The sequence below is a fragment of the Zosterops lateralis genome (genome assembly GCF_965231275.1).
Source record: "Zosterops lateralis genome assembly, chromosome: 1".
Taxonomy (NCBI): Eukaryota; Metazoa; Chordata; class Aves; order Passeriformes; family Zosteropidae; genus Zosterops; species Zosterops lateralis.
Genome location: NC_139762.1, coordinates 17285513 through 17309926, shown reverse-complemented (window position 1 = coordinate 17309926; position 24414 = coordinate 17285513). Strand labels below are relative to the sequence as shown.

At 39.4% G+C, this 24414-nt stretch overlaps 1 protein-coding gene across 1 annotated transcript in view; it reads right to left on the bottom strand.

Annotated features, from left to right (window-relative positions):
- Positions 1-2148: 2148 nt before the first annotated feature.
- Positions 2149-24414, bottom strand: part of MKX (mohawk homeobox) — a 47845-nt gene continuing 25579 nt past the window's right edge. Inside the window, exons 5-6 of the mRNA XM_083876338.1 lie at positions 3180-3213; positions 2149-3067 (exon numbers count right to left, since the gene is read on the bottom strand). Coding sequence (XP_083732464.1) covers positions 2881-3067; positions 3180-3213 — 221 coding nt within the window. The 3' untranslated portion in view covers positions 2149-2880. The remainder of the gene's footprint in view (positions 3068-3179; positions 3214-24414) is intronic.

Genomic DNA, 24414 nt, shown 5'->3' with positions numbered 1-24414 from the left:
ACTGAGCTTCTGGATGGGCTGACCGCATCTCCTTCTCCACCAAGGTTCCAGAGACAAACATCCACACAGGGTAATGTGGGTGAATGTAGCCTATGCTCCCAAAAAATACTAAATGACCAAAGTCTTTCCCAACAGATGGACCTTCTCCAGTGACTCAGGTCAGTGAATAGCTTCCTCCTGCACTCCTCCAGTGTGGAGGATTTATTAGCATCATGCCATGATGTCATTAGCAGTCATTACTCAAACCTTGCTGCAGTAATTTTCACTGGGGATGAGCTAAACTATTTCACACAACTATGTACCACAAGGTGTATTGATCAGACTAACTTTTCTGTTCTGTCGTTGCCTATCACATGCTTGTGCCCCAGTACAGGGAAACCCTGATTATTACAGGAAACCAGAAATGCAAATGCCTATGGACAGATAAATGAATATTTAATTCAAACCAGCAAGATGTTGTTTGCAGTTATTTATTTTACTAAAATGGTTACATATGTTGAAACAAAGAAGAGCAATAGTAATAATGTTTGTTTTTCCAATATCATAAATAATTACTGAGTTTTCATTAGCTGTTGGCTCAGCACTGATCATGACTTTCCTTATTTAAAAAAAGACACACACATATTTCATCAGAATTTGTGTTTTCAGAAAACTCTAAAGCAGCAGTAGAAAAAAAAATAAATTAAAGGAAACATTAACAAGAAATTAGGCCAAGTATTTCTTAAATTTAAAACCCACTTGATGTGTTTTACAGATTATTCTTGTGCTTTGATCATTGGAAAAGAGAACCATTAACAAGTTGTTTATACAATGGCTTGCCTTCTCCAGTTTTACTTCAGAGGAGTCCCCAAAAGTACCCTTTTTACATGACAAATTTTGGTGCTTATACAGACAAAAACACTGAATATTCCTAACAGAAGAGTTTGTCAAAACCATGATTTTATTGTCACAAAATATTTAATACCAGAATAACTTATAATAGTATGAACGAAAGTGAAGTATTAACTCTCTGCTATTAGTTATAAACTCACATTATTATGCCAAAATCCAGTAAAGTAATAAAAATTAATGTCATGGAATCTTAGACATATAATGATGCAAGTCAGTAAAACATACTTCAACTGTTCATACGGTCACAACATATATTTCTTGCTTGGCACTTTAAGTCAATGCAAATCAGCAATTTAGAAAACAAAGTAAAAATATATATGTACAAAATATTTTCATATCAAATAATTTTCATTGTACACTAAATAAAACCAACAACGTTATGTTACATCAAGAAGTTTTCTAAGAAGTCATACCAAGGCTGATATTTGCAATGTGTCTTGACTATTTTAGTGCAACTGAAACAGCCTCTATTTGCAAGTTAGTTACATCATTAGCATAGTCCTGCTTCCATTGATGTGGGAGTTCTGCCATTAAACTCAGCAGGAGCAGAACTAAAGTCTTGTCTTGTTCATTGATGGCTCACCATAAAGAGAAGCAAGGAAAGGGATAAGTAGGAAAAAACCTGACAGGATACCCACAGGAAAAAATCCAAATCTTAGCAACAATCAGCTCTTTTCCAGTTTTCTGTAACAGATTCTGTATAAATTTGTTTTGGCTTTGCCACTGTTTATTCAAGTACTGTAAACCTCATTAGACTATTGTTATATGACTTAAGAATAACTTGTACACCTCCAGATAAAATTTAAAAATAAACCTGGTTCTATGATAGTTCTTACACTCAATAGCAGTCAATTTTAGAGACATGACATTTAATACATGGTTTAGTATCTTCTTAAAACCTTCCTGCCTTAAATGCTGAGATTTTTCAATGTTTCAGTTCCTTTTGTGATTCTTGTTTGGGCTTTGATAGTTCATATTATAGGCTTTTCTTACTGAAATGTGGAATGTCAATCAACTTTCCTCATTTATGCAGTACATACAAAATAAAAATGTTTAAACCACATTAAAGTAATAAGTTCCACCATGGAAACATTTCTTAATGGCACTATAGTTTTAGTGTTGTACAAGAAGAAACCAATTTTACTTCTATCAAAACTTCAGTAAATCACTAGTAAAGCTTTAAAATTACAGAAATTCAACTTGAATTTACAACTAGTCTGACTAAAACCTTCTCAACTAGAAATCTTTAATGAGCAACACAGCTGAGAGCATATGTGTAAGTTCAAAATAATCTGAACAATTAACTTATTTCCTAAATTTGTGTGTTCTAGAGTATTGCACTTTTCAAAGGAATGATTTTGGTATTTTAATATACTGCATATACAGGTAAGAAACATGCATAACAACCTTATCGTCACTTTGACAAAACGTACTGTACAATTTTTATAACACTGTTGATTAAAAAAAAAGAGAGTGAGAATGATGTAACAACTTCATTAAGACCTGTCAATTTGTACAAGTCAAATAAGCACAACTCTCCAGGGCCTCCAGCAGTAATGTGTTTAGCCCTCGGCTGCTTAAGCCCACTTGGAATAATATACAAAGTTTAAGCATTATGGCATTGTCATTTTGAGGCATAACACTGTTGTACTATGCCCACGTTATAGCTTATTTTTTCAAAGCAAGGCACTTACTGTAATAGCAATGCAAACATCTTATGCGCACTTTGATTAACATAAAATAAGTTAATGTTTTGATAAAAACAGGTTTTTATAATTTACATGCCTTTTATAGAAGCAGTTGAACATTTCATTTAATACAATGAAAACATCTGAGTCAGAAGGGACCTTAATTTTTTTAACTGACCATTCTGTAAAAGGGGACCTATTTTCCACATTTTCCTCCTGTCTGTGAATCTGATTTTGCTGAAAACCAATCCTGTGAGGAAAATGTCTGTTTGATGTGAAAAAAAGAAAGAGGACCCATCCCTTAAAACTGCTGAACTAATGGCACTTTAACAGTCTTTACTTCTGATATATGTGATGATTTCTGAATGATGCAGCTGGTAGTTCCCTGCAGTTTATCCTTCCCCTGGGCAAGGTTCGTTAGGGCCATAGCTGCGTTGATCTCCTTCCAGTACGTCTCATCTTTGCTGGGTCCCTTTCTGTTAGCTGTGCTAGATTCAAGCAATAACAAACATTTACACACACATCTGACACAGCCACATGGTATCAGGAAAACTGTAATAACAACAATAGTTTTGGAAAACTGTGAAGTCCCTTACTCACCTTTCACACTTATTTGGTCCATTCTCCAGATTTTCTGAAAACAGGAAAAAAAGAGTCTATTTTATTTTAATAGTTTTAAAAACAAGTATGTTCAGAGAATAGGCATATTGAAAACTAACCCAAGATTTATTCCAAAATTGATACCAGAGCTAAAATAAAATAAAATCTTTGCTTTGACACACATAAAGGACCAGCTTCATGCAGGCATCTTCCTGGAGAAAGCTACACTGAAGGGGTAGCTGTTCTTGAAGGTTCACCTACATTTTGCAGGGTAATAGAGGAGTTCTTCAAAACATATTTATGTTTTGAATACCAAGGACATAAGGAATGGCAAAACCTAAAAATAAAAATCAGCTTCATTGCCTTTTAGTGAATGCCTTCTAGTATGCACTAAAAATAGGACTCTCACCCCTGCACATATGATGTGTGTTGATTTTTATGCACCCCTTGCTCAGGCAGTGCCTCAGTCACAGAGGCAGCTGAGAGGGACACAAGTAACAAGCACACCTGGTTAACAGCCCTCAGAGATGAAACTGCATCACAGGCATAAACTATATTTCCTCATCAAGAGTCACATTTGTTCATTCACTAAGTCCTCACATCCCAGAGAAGCCAGAAATATTTACCAGGCAGAAATGTATAAGCTTTATTCAGTGGGTTTGCTATCCTGACACAGAAGTACACTATAGAGGAGCAAGAAGGTGATGCCCAACTGCAATACGTATGGAAAACAAGTCAAACCAAAGAAAGAGCAATGGCAGGAGCACAAGACCCAAAAAGCCTCAAAACACTAAATAAATCTCATAAAGTAATGTACATCTTTGCAAGGCCAGGTTCCCAAATACAACAAATACAAATCAAACTTACTGTTAGATTTCCATCAGATTATTAATTGAAAGTTGATCTGGTCTTTAAACAGAGCTTCCAATGGAATAACCTTTGGTAGCCTTCTCCTTAGGAGCAACCTTACCCACCACAGCCAGCAGCCCATCGTCTCCTACAGCCAATAATTCAGCTCAGCTGCACTGCCCAGTACTTGGAGGTGACTGGAGATCACAGTGCCCACTAAAGAACTGCAGGGAGACCAGCTGCAATTTCAGAGATCAGCTCTTTGCCAGATTGTTTGATCTAGCAGGCCTACAGCCCTGTGCAAAACAGCTTTATAAATAAATGTTCACAGGTGACCAAGATTTAAGCTTGTTCCAAAAGTGCATGGCTTAAATCAGTATCTCTCAAGATCTCCTAGAACAATGTTTGAATGGGATTCAAGACGGGGAAGACCAGCCTATGCAGAGGACAAGGAACCAAGGCAAAAAAAAATTTGATCTAGAAAGAGGTACTGGATGACACAAAAAGTCATCTTCTTCTTCATGCTGTACTTGGCTATGAAGAATTCTTCAGCCCTGCTTCATTTTTTTTTTTTTTTTAATTAGAGACAGTTTTCAAGACAAGGCTTAGGACTGAATAGGTCAGTGGGTATAGAAATGGAAATGGCAAGTAATAGAGAACATCATTGCCAGAGCAAACCCGGATATAAATACACCTCTCTCAAGCATTTGTCAGTTTCTTTTGCTGTTGGAAAATATTTCCTCTGAACAAAAAAATTGCTTATACAAACTTCTGAGGGAAGTAGGTGTGAATGGTGACACACATTCCAATTCCAGCGTTTATTTGAAGGAGTATTTGCAAATATTTTTTACTGGTGTTTAGCCAGGTCTAAAAGAAAGCATCTTGCCCATGGTATATAAAAGTAGCAAAACTAAAAAATAAAATCCAGGAGGAAAGAACTGCCCATTCTTTAACTTTGATTAAGATTTTCCTGAATCACAAATATGTTTTTATTCTGTTCAGATTTTATGTTTTTTTCAAACAAATAATTTATGTCAAAGAAACTCCAAACTGGGTTAAAATAAAACCATCACTGATAATTTGCAAAGCTCTGGCTAATAACTGCTCTCAAAGTGTGTTAGTACAATGAAGTCTGAAAATCCATCATTTCAAAGAACAGATCCCCTTTTTCTTGCCAAAAAAATCCTTTTCTGCTATACCAAACCTCTGACAGCATATACCAGTTTGCACTACCACAGCATCCAAGCAGCTCCCTTGTGTCTGAATAGCCCTTAGCAAAGGAAATAAGTATTGCCATATTTCTTTTGGTAGGAGATAACCACAGTGAGATAGACAAAGACCTTTCTCCAGGCTCTCCTTGTCATTTTGCCAGTCAAATCAACTTAATGAGACTCAAAGCACAAGTGGGGTTCACTTCACATGCCATGAAACTGCCATCTAAGTCATGTATCCTTGTATCTTTACTTGTCCAGACTCCATTCATAAACAACAAAGATGTCCTCCAAGAAGTGGATTCAACCATTCTATTTAACACTACAGCCCTGAGTCTTGCTGCAAAGCCAAATCCCTGAGTCCTGTTCTGTGGCCCCTTCCTCACACTTTTGTTCTTTGGACAGCATTATCACCCATGTGGATATGTGCTGATATGCTGAGAGCTGGATGGGGGGAGGACCATATCTCTCCTTTGGCTATTTAGTATATAAATGATTCATATCTATTTTTATATAGAGACATTAATACACTGCTAGTATAACTACAGCCTTAATGGCTTAGCTCAGCTTGGAAGAAATGCAGGCTGGTCATGTCTGGCTCTTCACTGACCAGAAAAAGAACATAAACGACAAAAGGATCAAATGTATAAAAAACCCCACAAAATTGTGAGTCTTACCCAATATTTTGCTTTCTCTTCATCTTTTGGAATCTATCTGCTCTGCCTCCAACTACGAATTAAAGATTTTGATAATTGAAGCTTTTGATATTTGAGCTATCTGCACAAGAATTGCAAAGTATATTTCAACTGTAAAAGCAACATTTTGGTAAGATTGCTCCATGAAAATAATCAAAGAACTGCAGTCTCAAAAAGGAAAGTGTTCATTTTCTTGACCATCACACAACGTGTTCCTAGATTTCATCTCTGAGGCAATAGGGGAACGGCACTGGGGCTGGATAACTTCTCTGGAAATGGTGATGAAAGGAATGGAAAAGTGATGGAGCATTCTGAATCTCACCAAGTAGTCTCACCTGAAGACTCCCTCCAGAGCAGGTGCTTATGGCCACTCATGACCCTCTCTCTACTACATGAGAAGCACTTTACCCACCTCGAGGTATCAAGGTTCCACCAGAGCTGTTCTCTCCAAGCACTGTGGTTACCTTTAATCTCATATGCCTTTGGTGGCAGCTCCTCTGGTCTCTTCCTAAAGAGTGTGGCTCTCTCACTAGACAGATCAAGGCAAGATGTCACAAAAATGTAAACCTCTACAGACTTGTCAAGCTTAGATCAGTGTGTCAAGTGATTCCTGGGAAAGCCAGCACTGATGAATTATTGTACTCCACACTGTTCCCAAGACTCATTTGATAGGTTAAAAAATGACGTTTACCCTACTACATACAGACATAAATACATTTCAACAGCATACAACTGGCCAGTACAAATAATTTTCCTAAACAAATAACAGTAGTATTCAATAGCATATTTAGCAATTGAAACCACAAGAAGCTGCTGCTGAAGGTGTTTTGTAGTGTCTCAGAAAGGATTATGCCTCATGTCAAAGGATGGTGGTAGGCTTTCAACATATATTGAGATCCTATAATAAATCTATTTAATATTAAACATCAGAAATACTTTTTTGCTACAGGTTTGGAAATCACGTGAAATGGTGGTCATTTGCTCTGTAGCCAGAAAATTTTAAACACACTGAAAATGGAAACTCAATCATTTAAAATTAGGGGTTGTCATTTGTACCTCACTTTCTGGTGCTTCATTCTGCTACCAGTTGTAAGCATCCAGAGAATCAGCTTTTGCCTGGCCAAGAATGTCTCATTCTGCTCTCAACATCCGCCCAAAGAAACCAGCAAGTCAGGATATTTGTTTCCTCTTGTTTATAATAGGAAGTAACTATAAATCACCTACCAATGGAATTCTGTATACCTTTCCATTAGTATGAGTTTTCAGTATACAGTTTACTGTAGGGCATAGCGCCAAGAGTGGAGACACCAGACAATACCAGCTTTGTAATACAGCATGGTATTTTTCAGGACTCACATCATTATTAATAATATACATGGCATCTTTTTTTTCACCATGAAATTTCTTCATAAATATTAACTGGCTGATCCTGACAACTCTCTTGCAAGGTAGCCTGCTGTCTCATTTTAGCAGAGATGGAAATGAGTCTCAGAAGTCCAAAGTCAAAGTACTGCCTAGGCAATATTTTGACTATTTCAAAAGAATTTAAGAACAGAATTTTCCAGGATTTCCTTTATATTTAAAATGTTTTACTTTGTTCTTCTGCTATCAGAAAGGACCAGCCAAAGAAAATGAAGCCCAGAGTTCTTGCAGGCAAACCATCCTTAAACTGCACAATAGCTTCACATACCTCAATTTACTATGCACAAAGGCTCTCTGGTGACACGGAGCTGCAGCACATTCAAATATTCCAGAATACTTGGACGCTTACTGTTCCCTGCATCCAGACTAATAATTTTTATATACTTGGACGACTTCAGGGGTGTGCTAAATAATGTTAATTACAGTTACATTTTATAATTTGATCTGAGAATTCTAACCTAAGAATATCACATGTGTGTGGTGATGAACTACACCTAAGGCTCTGCTGGGAACAGTGAAGGCAAGACTGACCCCTCAGGTAGCACCAAGCAGCCTCCACATGGCTCCCCCACTCACTGTGGGATCCAGCTCAAGCTCAGCCACAACAACTGGCTTCAGCCCTGCTTTGTGTTATCAGGTAACACTGACAAAGCGAAAATGGCTTGAAACCAACAGGGAAAACAATGTGTGAATGACTGAATGAGACAGAGAGGGAAGGGTACAGAACATTATGTAGTGGGGAAAAAATGGACATAGAAGTCAAGACACAGTAGGTCAGTCTCACATGATCGTCATATTTTTTGAAGCTACTTAAACATGTACAGATTCCTGATGAATTACACATCTCCTATTCTAGCTTAAAATAGAGGGGGAAAAAAAAGAGCTGCTGGCCTCCAATGGTGAACACTGTAAAACATTTGTTGGTTCAATAAAAGGTCCTGTATAACTTATCTTCATTTTAAAATTGGCAACATTATTCAGTTGTTTCTCTCACTGCCTGTCCTGAACTTTCTTTTGTTGGTTTTGGAGACTCTGGCTTAACATGTGTTGACCAGCATTTTCAAAACAAGCAAGAGGAAAAAAGAGAAGAAACAGGAAATAAACGGGGCAGCTGAAAGAAAAATGAACATTACATCTGTGAGTAAATTAGTGTGGAGATGACGTATTTCTGTAGGTCATCTATTCACACACACCTTGACTCCACTATTTCCAAACCACAATTTCAGGGTGCATAAGATTTTCAGATCTCTGTTTCTTCAAGAACAAAGTTAGGTAATTTGAGTTAATACTCCTGTGCTCCTCTGCATTGACACAGCTCTCTCAGCCCTGAAGGATCCCAAAGTAAACCAACTATGAATCACACAACACCACCAATATTCACCCACATCTGGGGAGGGAATGTGGCTTAGCCCAGCCTGCTCAGCAATGCAAGGGAGGGGGAATTGCAGCCCAAAGCAGTGAGCCAGGGCTTTTGCTCTTATAAAAAATGTCATTTAACCTTGGTGCAAAATCTTTTGAAAAACAAGGAAACCTCGGCTTCTCTAGCTTGAATTAGAGGAAGAAGGAGATGGCTATTCCATACTTACACTTGTAGTCTCCCATTTTGAGCCTTATGTAAACAGACAAATGAGTTTGTAAACATGGATAACTACTCAGCCAGTGACCCACACTACCACAGGCTTTCCACACACAGACAGGACTCATCCCACCCAGCACTGAAACTCCTATAACTCTTTTCCTTTTGCACCATCCTCCCAGTTTCCTCAGGGACAGTAGACCTATTAAGGATGAATTATGGAGAAGTGCAGACAGGAAAGCTCATGCTGGAAGAGACTCCAAACCACAGAGTCTACCACAGAAATATTCTCCAAACACACCCTGGCAGATGATCTCCTACAGACCCCAGGCCACCTCCACATGGGATCCCTTCAGTGTGTCCTCTGTGAGTCCACTCCTACCCTAAAGCAGATCCTGGGCTGGGAAGGTCTGTGTGAAACCATCAGGCTTGGGCTGGCAGCTCTCATGCAGCAGAACCTTTTGCTGGAGGAATGAAAGCCCCTGTTGGAGTTTCAGGTGACCTGTGGCTGCAGACACAGCATGGCAGTGTGACCTGGGGGAGCGCATGATACTGATCACAGCTAGTCCAATCTCAGGGGTGTACTGGATTTCTACTGACAAAGATTTATTACCATGTCCTTTAGTTGGGTGGGAGGAGGAAAGCTGTCAAAAACTTGCAGGAATGAGCTCTGGGCGCAGGCTCTAGAGAAAGCTCCTTTTCAGCAAAGCTTTATTTTACCACTGCTCTCTCTCTCTTCCAGGAGGAGGTTACAGAGCAGCTTGTAATGAAGTCACCCCCACAACCCTGTTACCTCACTCCTTTGGCTTCCCAGGGACACCAAGTATAACAACTGACCTGTCATCAGCTGTTAATGTCCTTTCAGATGAACAAACTACATAATGACAATTTATGTTCAAGTGACCACTAGAGTGGATATTTTTCCCTGTTCACCCAGTGGGTTTTTTCCCAGAAACATTTATACCCTGGTCTGACATCTTCTATTAAGATCCATATGGTGAGTCTTGCCAACACTAGAAACATCCCTTTTCCATCATGCCCTAGACCAAACCTTTTCTGTGAAAATATTTTATTGCAATTTGTTTCTTGCATCAAACTTCACATAACAAGCTTTAATTGTGAAGGACTGCTTACACTCAAGTTTTTTTCCTAAATACCTGAGCATCTAAAGACTTTTTTACATTGTGCAGCCTGGAGCCTGCTGCAGTGGGAGTAAGCATCTAATTACCTTTTAATACATGTGATTTTTATAAAATGAGTGTACATGCCCATAGAGACTGTGATAGCTGTATTTTATAAATCATAAAAGAGAACTGAGTTTGCAAGTCTATACTAATATTTGCATTAATAAGTGCACTGAGAGCCCCACATAATAGTAGGCATGGTGCAAATGGTCTTAGAGTCTTGAACTATGCACATGAATGTAAGAATTTATGAGTTAGCAAAATAGATAAAAACCTGGTGTAAATCACTTCATTGTTCAGGCTGTCACAGCTGACTCTAAATTTCCCCTGATCAGTGACAGTGTGTTCTCCTTGGTCTCCTTGAGATTCAGGGCACTGTGTGAGTCTTGTTTTCTTAGCCAGACCTTAGCAGAGCCTATAATGGGAGCTGAGGCTGTGAGTGTTGAGGAGAGCTGTTAACAAACTGATGGTTATGTGGTTTTATTTTCTTTACAAGTTTGCTGCAAAGCTGACTGAAATAATTTTTTTTCTCATTGAGTTGGCATGTTTCTCATTGAGTCGTGCAATGTTGTCAGATTTCCTTGGTGATAGTCTCCCACATGCATTTCACAATGCATAAAGGAACATCTGACCTAGGCTTCTTTTGTGTGTGTGTGTGCGCGCGTTATTTGGGAAGGGATTTACAACACGTGCTGTGCTGACGCATCAGATGAAGTGGTTTGCCCTTCTGTTGCAAACCATTGGGGGTTAACATTGAAAACCACTGTTAGGCAGCAGGTAAGGGGGAGGGTGAAATAAAGAAAAGAGGGAAAAGGAGAAGAGGAAGAGAAAAAAGAAATAAAGGAAAGACTATGGGAGATGTTACAAAAAAGAAAATTACAAAATGGCAAATGAAGATTCACCAGGAAAAAGAAGAGTAAGGAGTATAAAGGAAGAAAACATACCACTATGTCAACTTTCTTTATTTTTAAAATAAAAATATCCTTCTCCCACCCAGGAAAGTTGCTGTTGTGCAAGCAGGCACGTTCAGTCTTTCACTCTGGATCTAAAGATTTTAATTGGGAGCTCTTAAAGACTAAAATAAGGCTTTAAAAATAAAAGGCTAAAGTCAAATGCAGCCAGGGTAAGCACTATTACACTCCAGCACGATTGTTTTTCATTAAAAAAACAGGGTGAAAGGGAGGGTTTCAAAGCCATATTTCAACCCTAGGCTGACACGACAGCAGTAAAATCTGATTTTGTTATGCTAGTTGGCTGTGGGTTTGGGAGCAGACCCTATATATGCGGTGTAATGTTATGATATGAATGCATGCACACAGGATATTTTCAGAAGCTTCTTGCAGAATTTAGAGAAACGTGCCACCCATTCCTGTGGCCCCACTTGCAGGAGCCAGCTCCTCTCCTGCTCCTGGGAGCTAAGCAGGCTCAGACACGGCATATGCTGAACAAAGGTAATTTAAATTACAAGGTGCTGTATTTTCAGGCAAGTGGAGGAACTTCTCAGTGAATGCCAGAACTGATTTCTCTGGTGTGTTTAGCCAGAAGCATGGAGTAAAGAATGGGTAAGTCTATCTGAGACAAAATTCAGTTTCTTTCACTCACCTTAAGATAAAAAACTGACCGATACAGTCTCTTTAAACACAGCTTCTTCCATTCACTGCATGGGGTGCAATACTTACCATGGAATCATGGAATATCCTGAGCTGGACCCACAAGGGTCAATGAAGTTCAGCTCCTGGCCCTGTGCAGGACAGTCCCAAGAATTACACTGTGAGCCTGAGAGCATTGTCCAAATGCTTCTGGAAGTTCAGCAGGCTTGGTGCTGTGACTGCCTCTCTGGAGAGCCTGCTCCAGTTCCCAGCTACTCTCTGAGTGAAGAACCTATTCCTAATATCCACAGAAACCACTCCTGACACATGTGCAAATACTACACTCCGGATATCTAAGTAGTGTCCCAAACTTACTGCGCTGTGAGATCATAAGCATACAAATTCAAGCAGCTTGTAGGAAAAGTGCATCAGCAGGGCTCCAGCAATCAAAGAGCCATAAAAACGACTGTAAGCTGCAAAGCAGCCTCATGGTAACCCAGATAACTGGTGTACAACAGATCTTGCAATCTGCCTTCACACTAAGTATACTATGAGACACAGCAGTACAATCACACATGGTATTTTCTGTGGTCACCACTTCCTGAAGGCACATGATGGAGTTGTGCCAGGGCTTAACCTGGAGCAGTTTGTGACACCTTTCCCTGCACAACCTCGGTGCTGTGACAACAGCTCCAAGGCTGTTGCAGGAAGAGGACACAAGAAGAAAGAAGACAGTCAGGTGGACTTAACACATCAAGTACATCATGTTAGTGACTGACAGTCTCTCTGCTTGTGCTATCGGTTTGTGCGGGGCTTAAAAAGTCATTTTAACTGACGTTTTCACAGGTGCTACAGTACATTCCCTGGTCTCTAGACTCTGACTTCCTGGTCTCTAGACTCTGACTTGAGAGCCTGGGCTTTCAACTTCAGCATGGCTGAGAACTCACAGGTGCAAATGAGGTTAACAAGAGTGTTCCTTTGCATGCATAAGAAGCCATGAATCATGACCATCCACAAGGTCTTACATATCTAAAATTACTTTAAATTGTAATTGTTTGGTGCCTTACTTATCCATTTGTGAAATCCAACAGATGTCTTATGAAAATACCTTTATTCAACTTTGAAAAGGGCCACATGTATCAAGAATGTATCAAGTGGCACTGAACAGCACATCATGAAATCACCCTGCCCTCAGAAGGGCTCAGCTGTGTTCATGCTATGGCTCCAGTGGTACAGAACCAGCAGTGAGTACCCAGTGAGGATATAAGACAGGTTTTGAGGCATCTTTCAAACTAGACCAGGTCATATATGTCAGAATAGTATCTCTTTCCTCATCTAACTCAAAATGCAATGGGAACCCTTTATTCAGCACCCCGAGGAATAACTGCAACATAGACAGAAAGCTGTAGTTACACACCTCCCTGACCATATACAGAATATTCAGCAGAAAGAAACTGCTGAGTGAGCTGCAGGGGAAGGAGCTGCCTGTGGATTATTCTCATCTCCAGTTGCACAAACGTGGTTTTAGTGTTTGATACCATTATTGTTGAGGCAACCCTTCAGTTTTGTTTCCTCCGCTTTCCCTTGTGCAGCTATTGCAGTCTTCATGCTCCTGCTCACCACAATTTGCACTGTTATTATTTCCATTACAGGATTTCTTCCCAAACCTAAATATTCCCAGGCACCTTTTAAACAGGCCCTCAGAGATTCTAGCAAATTAGGAGGCACATCAAGAAGGGCTGTGCTTTCAGTGCTCCTATTCACTGAGTGAGTGAGAGGCAGTGCACCAAAAGGCATGAGGCTCTTGGAGCAGAACAGCATGCCCAGAGTTATTCAGGAAGATGTGCCTATTTGCCAAGAGCTTTTGAAGAAGCAGAAACACCTCCTTCTATACGCCAAACATCATCTTGTGTTTAAAATAGTTTGAGTCCTAGTGAAGTGCAATTCCAGTAACCCTGCAGAAGAAACATACTTAGAAGAGCTCGAAGCCTCTCCGGGCTATCATGGAGATTGGTGCAGTGTAATAAATCAGCCACACTGGGCTTGAATTCTCAAGGAGCAGCTAAACTTTAACACTGCAGATGCTCACTAATTGAAAGTTGTAAGCGCCTTTCACAGCAGAGCCTTTGCCTAAGACAGATGAGGCTCCTGCACTCTGAAGGAGCACGTGTGGGAGGTCCTGAAACAGTAGTAGGACAGTACTTAACATTGCAAAGGCCTTGGATGTGAACAGCTTTGTGGAAGAAGATGAAATTGCTTCTCTGGCAAAATGTATGAAACCGTCTGTGATAACAGGAATGAGAGCAAGGATGACTGAACAAATATTTGCACTGAATGCCTTGTCAGGACGGGGGAATTGCTACTGATATGATCTTTACTTTCAATGTTACTGCTTCTGACAGTCTTACAGACCTTGCAGATGTTTATTGGCCACTAAATCATTCTTCAAGAATGTTGGCTCTGTTCCCAAACCTGAAGAGCCTGAATGTGAAGGGGTTTGTTATTCAACACACACTGCTGCTTTTGGAGACAGTGATTTTCAAGAAAGCAGCAGGGAAGCATCGTCAACTGATAACAAGACAGGGACCGGATTCAGCTTTCCCTGCACTCCGGGCCCCAGCCGCTAAGGCAGGCTGAGTATTTGAGCCCCACGAACAGAGCACGGGGCATCCACGTGGCAGAGAGCACTGCCCGAGCCGTGACAGCAACGCTGCACCACAACAATGATTGCTGCTGAGAGACAGGGCTTAGCAGCCCACCCCGACCTTGATACACTACCTGCTCTACTTGGGGTAGCACCGTTGCATGAATTTTAGAGGCTCTGTAAAGCTCGCCCCGTGGTGCTGCAGAGAGCAGCCCTGCGCGGCTCCTCTGACTGCAGGACATGCTGCATAACAACGAGGCTCATTCAAACCTTCGCCATTCATCGCAGGAAGAGCAGCTCGCAAAGACGCAGTTGCTGAGCTGCGGGGGACCCTAAGCCACAGCATTTCAAGGCAAACAGATTTGCTTTCAGAGAGTTTTTGAACTACGGGCAGTGTGTTCAGGCTGTTTCTCTGAGTGAAGAAGCCAATTTTCTAAGATCATTGCAAACAGTTCTCACCTGAAAAAGCTACGCTTGCCACTGGGAGCTGTACCTAAATAGAGACTGGACTAAAATAGTAGTAATAATAATTGTGGCAGTAATAATAAATATATTTTAAATAATGAGTGATAAAAAGTAATCCATTCCCTTTGTACTACAAAATTATTTTGTAATACATTCATTAATAAAATTTTGTGAGAAAATTATGAATTATTGATGCACAGTGTATTATTACCACAGAAAAAAATATACTTTCCATAGATATTGAACATGTTTCCCCCAAAAAGGCACCAACATATTGACCAGTGCATGTGATCTAAAAGCAGTTAAAGCCAACAGCGTCATCTAAAACCTAGCTGAATTGCTGACTATCAGCTTCCAAGATGAAAGACAATGTTATCTCAAGTAGCCCTTGTAACATTTTCCCTTAAAATAGGGTGAATATCGTGGAAAAATATAGGTTGGCACAGACATAAGGTGCTTCAAAAATATGTAAGACAGTTGCAGAAGGTGATAATGTCATATTCACCACATATTTGTTTTACATTAGCTCATATGTGTTTCCTGGAAGCCAGGAGATTTCTGCCAGGGAATTCTCTCCTGCAACAGTTCGCCGTATCACACTTAAAACACATGTACATATTTATGGTAAAGCCATATGGTATTTATGGTTAAATCAACTGACATACTTCAAAAAATATGAATTTTGATTAATTTGGAAGCTCTATAGGTCAAAACCATCTCAGAAGATTTATTAGCATTATGAATAATTAGTCTTTCCTGATGTTACCATAAATGAAAAACAAAACAAACCCTTCAGCCAACAAGATTTGCAATGGGAAACTGAGCTATAGATAAGTGAATAAAATTTTAGAAAATACCTGCATTCATAGAACACAATTCCTTACACAGATGCAGTTGGAAATCACTGTGAACTTTTTGTTCAGGAGCAATTAAATTAACTTTATCTCAGAGTAATTAATGGAATAACTTACAGAATTTTTAATGTGTTTTCCCTGATTGACTTAGATGTTTTCCTAATGGTAATCAGCATCTGCAACATTCATATATTTGCACAGATAGCCTTGCATTCTCACCTGCCTTTTAAGAATTAAGATCCTGAATTTCCACTCCCATAAAGAGAACCAACAAAACTCGAAGCCATGGCTCCAGACATAAAGAACATTTACATTTTTTAGGAAATAACTATGGTGAAAGAGAGTGAGATCCTTTGATCCCTCCAACACAGTTTAACTCCAGCCTTTGAGCTTTTGGACAGAGGATAAGAGGAGGACTCAGCAGCCATGCAAGCCAGGCAGCTACAACATAAACTCTTTAAGCTCTGTGAACTGTTTCATGTTTTTTAATTAACTTGCTGCTATTATTAGTAGTACTTCTGTTTCCACTTTTATAACAACAAAGGCTTTTTCTTTCATTTTGCAAGAACATTTTATTTTTGCCCGTGAGCCAAAGCTTTCCCATAGAACAAATGCCTATACATCACAGTCTGTGAAGTTTATGGGGATCTGCAAAGGACCTGCAAAGCAGACACAGCAAATCCCATGTGTGGATAGTGCCTGAATTCCTGCCCATGTCCTTCTCCAACAATGGGCAAACAGACCTTGCACCACCAGCAAATGCTGTATTTTATAGTAGATTCATCAGGATGCACAAACCCAGCCTAGCTGGACGGCACCGTTATTTCAGACAAGCAAATTTGTAAGGTGTTGGTAAAACCAGCCCCTCTGAGCACCACAGGGAGCGGCTCACCCACCTCACAGGCAGGTCTTGGCTAGTGCTGGCAGACACCATCAACCCCAATTGCAACTCCAGGTTCAGCAAATCTTTAAAAATTCTCTCTGGATAGCACTTCCTAGGCAACTACTGCTGCACACAGGAGCATCCTGAAGGCTGCTAACCACCCACAGCCCCACCTGCATCAACTCTCCCTTCCTCTCACCCCTCAAACACAGCTGGCTGCCTCAAGCTGTTATAACACAAGATGAGTTCTGCCTGAATGGCCCTAAACTTTGCAATTAGTACTTGCCTTGCACCCTTCAAACACCTAGAGGCTCATTTTGGGGACTTAGATGACACCTGCCCCGTTCATTTATTTTTGTTTTTATAAGACTCATTAGCCTTTGTGGTGAAGCAGAAATTCCAGAACACAAACCAGGACACTGACACTGTGAGTATCTGTACCCTTAGACCTCAAGGAAGAGCTGCCCGGAATAAACAACAAAGCGTATAAAAACCTGTCACCAAGAATTTTCCATACTATTTTGGTTAACGTTAAGATGCCACATTGCTCAGAGAGACCTGGGTGCAACACCCTCTGCTTTATTTGTGAAATCGGCATTTCAGCAGAGAGAACAAAATATAGGAATGTTCAGACATATTCAGTGATTGCAATTATCAATCCAAATTGCTTCTCAACTGTGTTGTCTTCTTTTCTATCACATTTGTCTTCTTCCACTTCCTGCCCATTTCCAACTGGATCCTCATTTTTCTTTCTCTGCTATGACAGGGGAAGAGAAAATTGAAGCAAGAAGAGTTCTTTCAAGAAACATCCAAGACTACCTGTTGGGATGGCATTTGGCTGTAAAGCCAAAGTCCTACTGTAGCAACCCATCAAATATGAGGTGCTGTGCATGTTCAGTTGCTGGCATTAAACCCTTGTTCTGTATGAATTGGGTAGAAATTGTTAATTGCTGCCCCCCAGAGAGGCAGATTGGGAAGTATGACTTCTGAAGTACAAAGACTTTGGGAAAGTTTCCCCTGGCCACAACTCTGTGCACATGTCCTACTCCTGAGTTTGGTATGTAAGCTGGTTTCTATACAGCACTTAAAATGGAAAAAAAAAAATCCCTTTGAAAGAAGCGCCTTGAAACACGGATACTGGCAATGGATGACACTCACTTGCTGTGATTACTGAAAGACAAATTTTTGATCAGGACTCCTATCTGAATTCTTTCCAAAGCCTCTCTGAGCTCCAAATGCTGTGACCTTTAAAATCAAGGGAGCAAAATGTTCTCTGTTCTAATGACTGGTACTGTAAAAGCAGAAAATCCACACGTTAAAACTAAGATTTAAATTGTACTGTTTGGCAATAAAATCAGACTTGTTTCTCCTTGGGTATCAGAGAAAAACAGGGTCTATATAAAAAGTTTAGAAGGATACTAAGCTTTAGAAAAATGGGCAAAAGTTATAAATAGGAGTCCTACGTTTTCAAGAATGAGGAAAAGAGTATCTAAATATAAATTGGCATCAAATCTATTGCCTAAATTTTACATTTACTTGCACAGAACATAAAGCCCCCCACATTTATGTTTCAAGCAAACAATAGAAAATTTTCTCTGATTATATGATAAAGTTTCAGATGAGTTTACAGCTTTGTTTCTAACTGTTGTTCTTGTTTTCATAGATACATGCAAGAAACACTTCTGTACATAACATCCCTAATTTCCAAGGAGGAGAAGGGATGCCCTCTTTGGACAAATACACACTTTTCATTTATTTGGAAAAAAATATTAAAATTAAACAGAACAAATATTCAATCAACACTTGTTAATTTGAAACACTAAAAATTCTCCCATATTGAAAGCAGATTGCTCTGAAAAAACATTCATTTTCAAGGTCATAACAGTGCTGGCAGAACTCAAAAAATTGTAGTCCAACTTGCTTGTGTTCAGCTGTGTTTACTTAGTCTCAATTTGACAAAAGTCTGCCTCTGATTATACATAGCAGTCATCTGCCCACAGATAAATAGATATTACACAAACACTTGGAGGGAATGACATTTGGCTACCATTATTTTTGGAATAATTTACCCTGCATCCTGAACTTAAAACACCAAAATGATTCATAATGGTTTCTGGACCCAAGTATTTCCATTTAATAAATAAATTTACCTCTATGACCTTTGTGGACTTGATATTGTACATGTTATTGGATTGAAAAAAAAAAGAAAAAAAAAGAAAAAAAAAAGAAGGCAACTTACTGTTAAATATTCTGTATGCTTGGGAAAGGTAGATTTACCCAGAATTCAGACCCAAGTCAGTGGCAAACCTGGTGCACTCACTGCTGCAGCTCAGAGCCAGCAAGTGCAGTGCAAAAGGCTCAGGGTGCTGCTGGAGAGGGGGCTCTAACTCAGCTCTACAAGACATCCCACCCCATCACCACCTGCAAGCACAGGGGCATTGCTCAGCCCTGCAGAGCACGGACCTGCACTGGAAGCTCACACTAGCAGAAACCATAACAGCACTGCTGGAGACAGAAATGTGTTTTCTATTTCAAATGCACCCACCTCAAATGTAAACTTAATAGTCCTCTTGTCTATTATTTGTAGGAGGAAAAATTAATACATATTGGATACCAAGCTGAAATTTTGCATTATTTGAGGGAAATAGTAGTTTTGTGACATCTATAGAATGTCTTATATTTTAAAGGGGATCTGCAGTATTTCTCTGATGTGGATAGAAATTTTGTCCAGTTAAAGATACTACTTGGTCTAGGGGATTTTGTGTTATAAATTATCCATGAATAAGGCAAAAAACTTATGAATAAATTATAGTCCCTACTTTCATTCCTTCCCTGATGCTTCTTCTTAATTCTCTCCCCTTCAAGTAATCCCCTGTCAGTTCCCCAGCCTCAACTACCCCAAACCACGATTCCACATCACACACTGGAAGTATTGAGGGCAATTCAAAGTCCATGAGGTATACTGTTACTGCTGCACATTTAAAGTGGAAAACGTTTCCAGAGTGTGGTGATAGATGGAAGAATAAAGCCTAGACCAAACAGGGTCAGATTAGTTTCTATAAAGTTAGCATGCTTTCAAAAATGTCCCTTCAATTAGAACACCAAAATTAAGAAAGCCCCTGATGCAATAGGAACCATATGTGTTTGATATACCCAGCTTCTATAACATAACATCTAAATATTCAGTTTAAAGAAAATTAAGAGACTTGTTTACAAAGAACTAGTTTATGTGTTTACAAAACTAAGCTGAATATTTTTAGATGGAACAATTACATACAAGTAATTTCCCCTCATTTTCCCTTGTTTCATGAAAGAATATTACTGTGAAGAAGGAATGTGCTTTCAATGTGGACAGCTGGAGGTACAGAAAACAGATTTCTGTCACGTGGAACAAATGCAGCAAATTCCTTCTTTACAGGGTGTTTCCTTACAGAGATTAAGTATTAGTGTTCATTACACTTTGATGCAAAGCCCCACTCATTCACACTAATGACTGTGACCCAAAGAAGAGTTAATTCAGATGGAATCCAGGAAAATGAGGCAACACAGAAACCTCATCAGCAGTCCAATCACATGACAAAATGTGAGGCATCTCCAAAGCCACTGCCTGCCAAAAAAAGAAAGGCTGCTGCAAGAAAAATACTTTCACAGCTTGATATCTGGGTCTTGTGACTGCTATCCAAACAAGGAGTAAAAGTGGTACTATATAATGTGGTAGGGTAAACAGAACCACCCACTCACCATCACCAATCATGTTTTTAATTCAGATAAATTCTGTTTCTTTAAAAAATTATAGGGGAAAAAGAAACAAAACCTTTTGTTGAACTTGAAAAGTATATGTATAATTATCAGATCTGGCATGACATACTTTAGGTTCATATATACCATGAACTGTACAGGAATGCATGTTTTGACATACAGGATCAACTAGTCCATCCCAGGTGATGTCCTTCCTACTCACAGATGCTTGTCTCATAGGAACACAAAGACACTGCCCCCAGCCAACCATGTATTAGGTTAAGAAGATTTCTCTCTGTAACTTATGGATGATGACTTGAAAAATTTTCAAAGAGAATATCTGATTTGAAAAATTTACAGAAAGGAGCAGACCTAAAAAAAGTTTAAACTTTCAGAAACGCTGGGCCAAGGAAGCCTCCACACTTGGCCAAATTGTCTCACAGTAGCCTGAAAACTACTTACAGTTTTCAAAACAGGTCTTGGTGGAATCCGCCAAAGTCTGGATTGGGTATGATTAAGCCAAAGTATGAGAAGTATTCTATACTTTTGTGTCCAGCTTAGTCAGGGATTGCAGATGCACCAAGTGACTGGAAAATTAATAACCACACACCTCACACAAAGAGACACCTCCATCACTACCACCACAGCCACCAGCACTGGAGTATTTCCCAGTCCCAGCCTAAGCTGTGGTTTTGCCCTAAGTTGTGGAGCAACAGTTTGGATTAATTTGCTTTGTATCTTAAGAAAGGTCATACGCTTTCCTGGAAGTGTATTTGCTCTTAGCCTGTGTAACATGGAAAACAATGCCAAGAAACTACAACTGGACTCAAAGGTTCCTTCCAAGAAGGGTGGCAGTATCCTGAATGCTTATCTACCCTCATTTCTCAAACAAATTAAAAAGGAAAATATCAAACTTCTAATTTTGGACTGTTAAAAATGCTACTATCTCCTACACTTCTTTAATTTATTCTAGAACCTTTCCCTGCTAAACTCCATATTCCTGCCATTATTTCCATACCTGCTTCCTCAATATTTTATCCTCTTGCCTTCATCCCTTTGAACCCTTTTCTTTCCTTTTCCTTTTTGTTCTTGTCCTTAATCTTGCATTCCCCTTTCCACGTCCTCTCCCAGCACTATCTTCTCTTTACAATCTTCCAAAACTTTCTGCTCTTTATTTTCCTACCTGTATGTATTTCCTGGCTCTGGATTTTTCTTTTTCCCTTCATTCCCTATCCTTTCTTCTATCTTTTCCCTCCTACAGCTAAAATGATACTCCAGCCATGACCTACCTGAAAAGAGAGCTACAACTTTTAAGTCCATTGTCAGTATTAAAGGGATGGAAAATATCTCAAAAAGAGCTAAATGACTATTCCAGTCACTGTCCTGGACAAACAAGTGTAACTCCCATCAACAGCTGGAGAAGCTCAGCACCTGAGTCAAGTTATTTCCCATTTGCCACCAGTGACTGTTTGGCATGGGAGTCCTGCTATAGCAATCTGTCCTCACACAAGGGCACAGAGACACAGACAGAATTTCATCCAGTGGCTGCAGGGTGTTGGTGATGAGAAAAACAACTTTGATAATGTAAATCCTTTCTTCACTCTTAACTGAGAACAGAACCTAACTAAAGTGGAAATTTTGTTGAAACTTAAAAAGTAAGGAAGAGGTCTGTATAAATATGGAGACAGCTATGCACCACTTCACCCCGGTATTCTGCTGGATCTCTAACAAAATACCAAAAAACCACAAGAAAAGTTCCTTGCATGGCATGCATTGTGTAATCCATATCACTAGTAATGAAAGTCTTACTCTTGGCTTCAAATAAAGTGGTGTAACATCCTGTGAAAGGACAGAATTACCACACAAACAATTAGGTCAAGAGGATAAAAAGACTAAGAAGCATTTGCTCCCTGAACTTCTTGAGGTCTGCCCATCAAAACAGTAATGTTTGCTTTTCAAGACAAAACAAGCTAACAGAAACATGCACTAGAAATCATCTTTATGGCCAACACTACAGTCAAAATACTGGAGAACACTTCTGGTTTTCATGCTGAATGATTTGCCCCTGTAACACTCCCCAGTTGAAAACCCAGTTTCCCCTCCAGCTGGTGCTGCCTGGACAAGCTGGAGCTGTCTTGTGCATGGCTCAATGCTACTTGCACACCAGATCTTACAAAATTTTCTCTGTTTTCTTTGTCTCACTCTTTTTATATTGCTTCTGGTGGTTTTCTCTGTGTGTTTTTGTTGCTGCTTGCTTTCCGATCTTACCACTCTCCAACTGCTTGCTGGGCAGGCACAGCAATTCCATGTAAGGAACGCAGGAGAGAGAAGCATTCCTTGATTTTTCTGTGCACAGTAACTTGCATGACATTTGATCATGGACAGAGATTAAGTCATTCATGAATAGGGCCCAAAGGGAGGAACAACTCCAGAAAAACAACCCTCCTCACTGTTAGTGAAGCATCCAGGACTCCAGAATCATTACTGCCACACTTACAGTTCATAGCCGATCTGGCAAAGCAAGGAATCCAACTGCAGGCTCTGTGGTTTAAATAAAATGTATCTACAGCAGCTTGGATCAATGTTTAAAAATGTTCCATGTTGTTTTAGTCCAAGGACAAGCTTTTAAAATTAAAAGAAAACTTTGGCTTTAATTACAGATTAAAAGTGAAAGTTGTTTAAAAAGAATGCATATTCTAAGAACAGTAAAAGAAGTTATTTAAAATTTAAAACTCATTTTTCTCTCTCCCAGAGTGTGACAAGTTTCCTTGTAAATATTTAAAACACAGGTTTGAAAGCTATTAATTTGTGGACAATATTTAGGGTGCTTCTGCCTTGCTGTTGTGAATCCTTGGCAGAGCTTAACTTTTTCCTACATTTATACTTTCAATCTAAAATAAGTGTCAGATTTTGATGCGTGTTACAATGGCCAAAAAATAACCACAATTGTAACTTGTACCTCCTTTTCCCCTAAATTTTGTCACCACATATGTGTGATGCAGCAAATGTCACCACCCTGTACATAAATGCAAAGGGTTTGTTCCAGAGCAGCTACAAGCAATGTGATCCCACAGTGGTTAGGTGCTAGAACGGAGAAGCTGCTGCTCTTGGGATGATTTTCAGCAACAATTGCCCATCTGAAAATCATTAGTGCATAGCAGTGGATTTTCCACATGTTCATATGCTGGACAAGCAGGTTGCCCTTGAAGTATGGTTCCCCAGGGGAAGAAGGAAAACCCAGAGAAAAGTATTCTATTGTCAGATCACGGTTTCACTAGAGCCAGACAAAAATATGGTCAAGCATTCACTTGGCTGCTCTGCTGGCAAAACGATAGAGTACCGAAATGGAGACAACTAATGAGGAAGGCAAAGAATGAATCTCAGGAAGAGGACCTTAAAGGAGCATAGATTTTTTTTTTTTAAATTTAAAAAATCAAAAATAGGGGTAAGCATGCAAATGTAATGACTTTCAGATTACTGACCTTTATTTTTACAAGGTCAAAAAGGTTTAGAAAGGGTAGTATTTTCCCAATAAAATATCTCATCTTTTAATTCAGTGTTTGAAGCACCAATAAGAAGGTATTGAAGGAGCCTATGTAAAAAAGCGTATGATTCTAACTAGTCAGTATTTGTTATTTAATGCCCATTAATCGATAATTTGGCTTGAAGGAGGAAAAAAAAGTTGGCAGAAGGTAATGGAATTCCTTAGCTCCCTGTTTTACTTAAGAAAAATTCCCAACGGGCTTCACTTAAACAAAGAACTTTAGTTTTCCACTGGAAAGACAAAAAGAAAATCTTGGTCTAGCATGTCCTGCCACATGCTTTAACTACACAGTAAAAGAGTATGTACTTGGATCCCAGGCACATTTCAAAAGTGTAGTATTTATTAGCTGCTCTGTTGCCAAGTTCCACTATTATCATTTTATTATAACTAAGGTATATTTTTACTAACTAAATTATATTTAGGTTTTTAGCTTAAGCATTTGAAGGTCTTGGAGTGTCACGTACGAATGACATACAATATATCAAAGGCCTTTGTTGATTTTCTCCCTCCTCTCCTCTCCAAACAGTTACCCTGTATTTGTGAACTTAGGGCACTTGATTTACCTAAACCCATATTCCAGC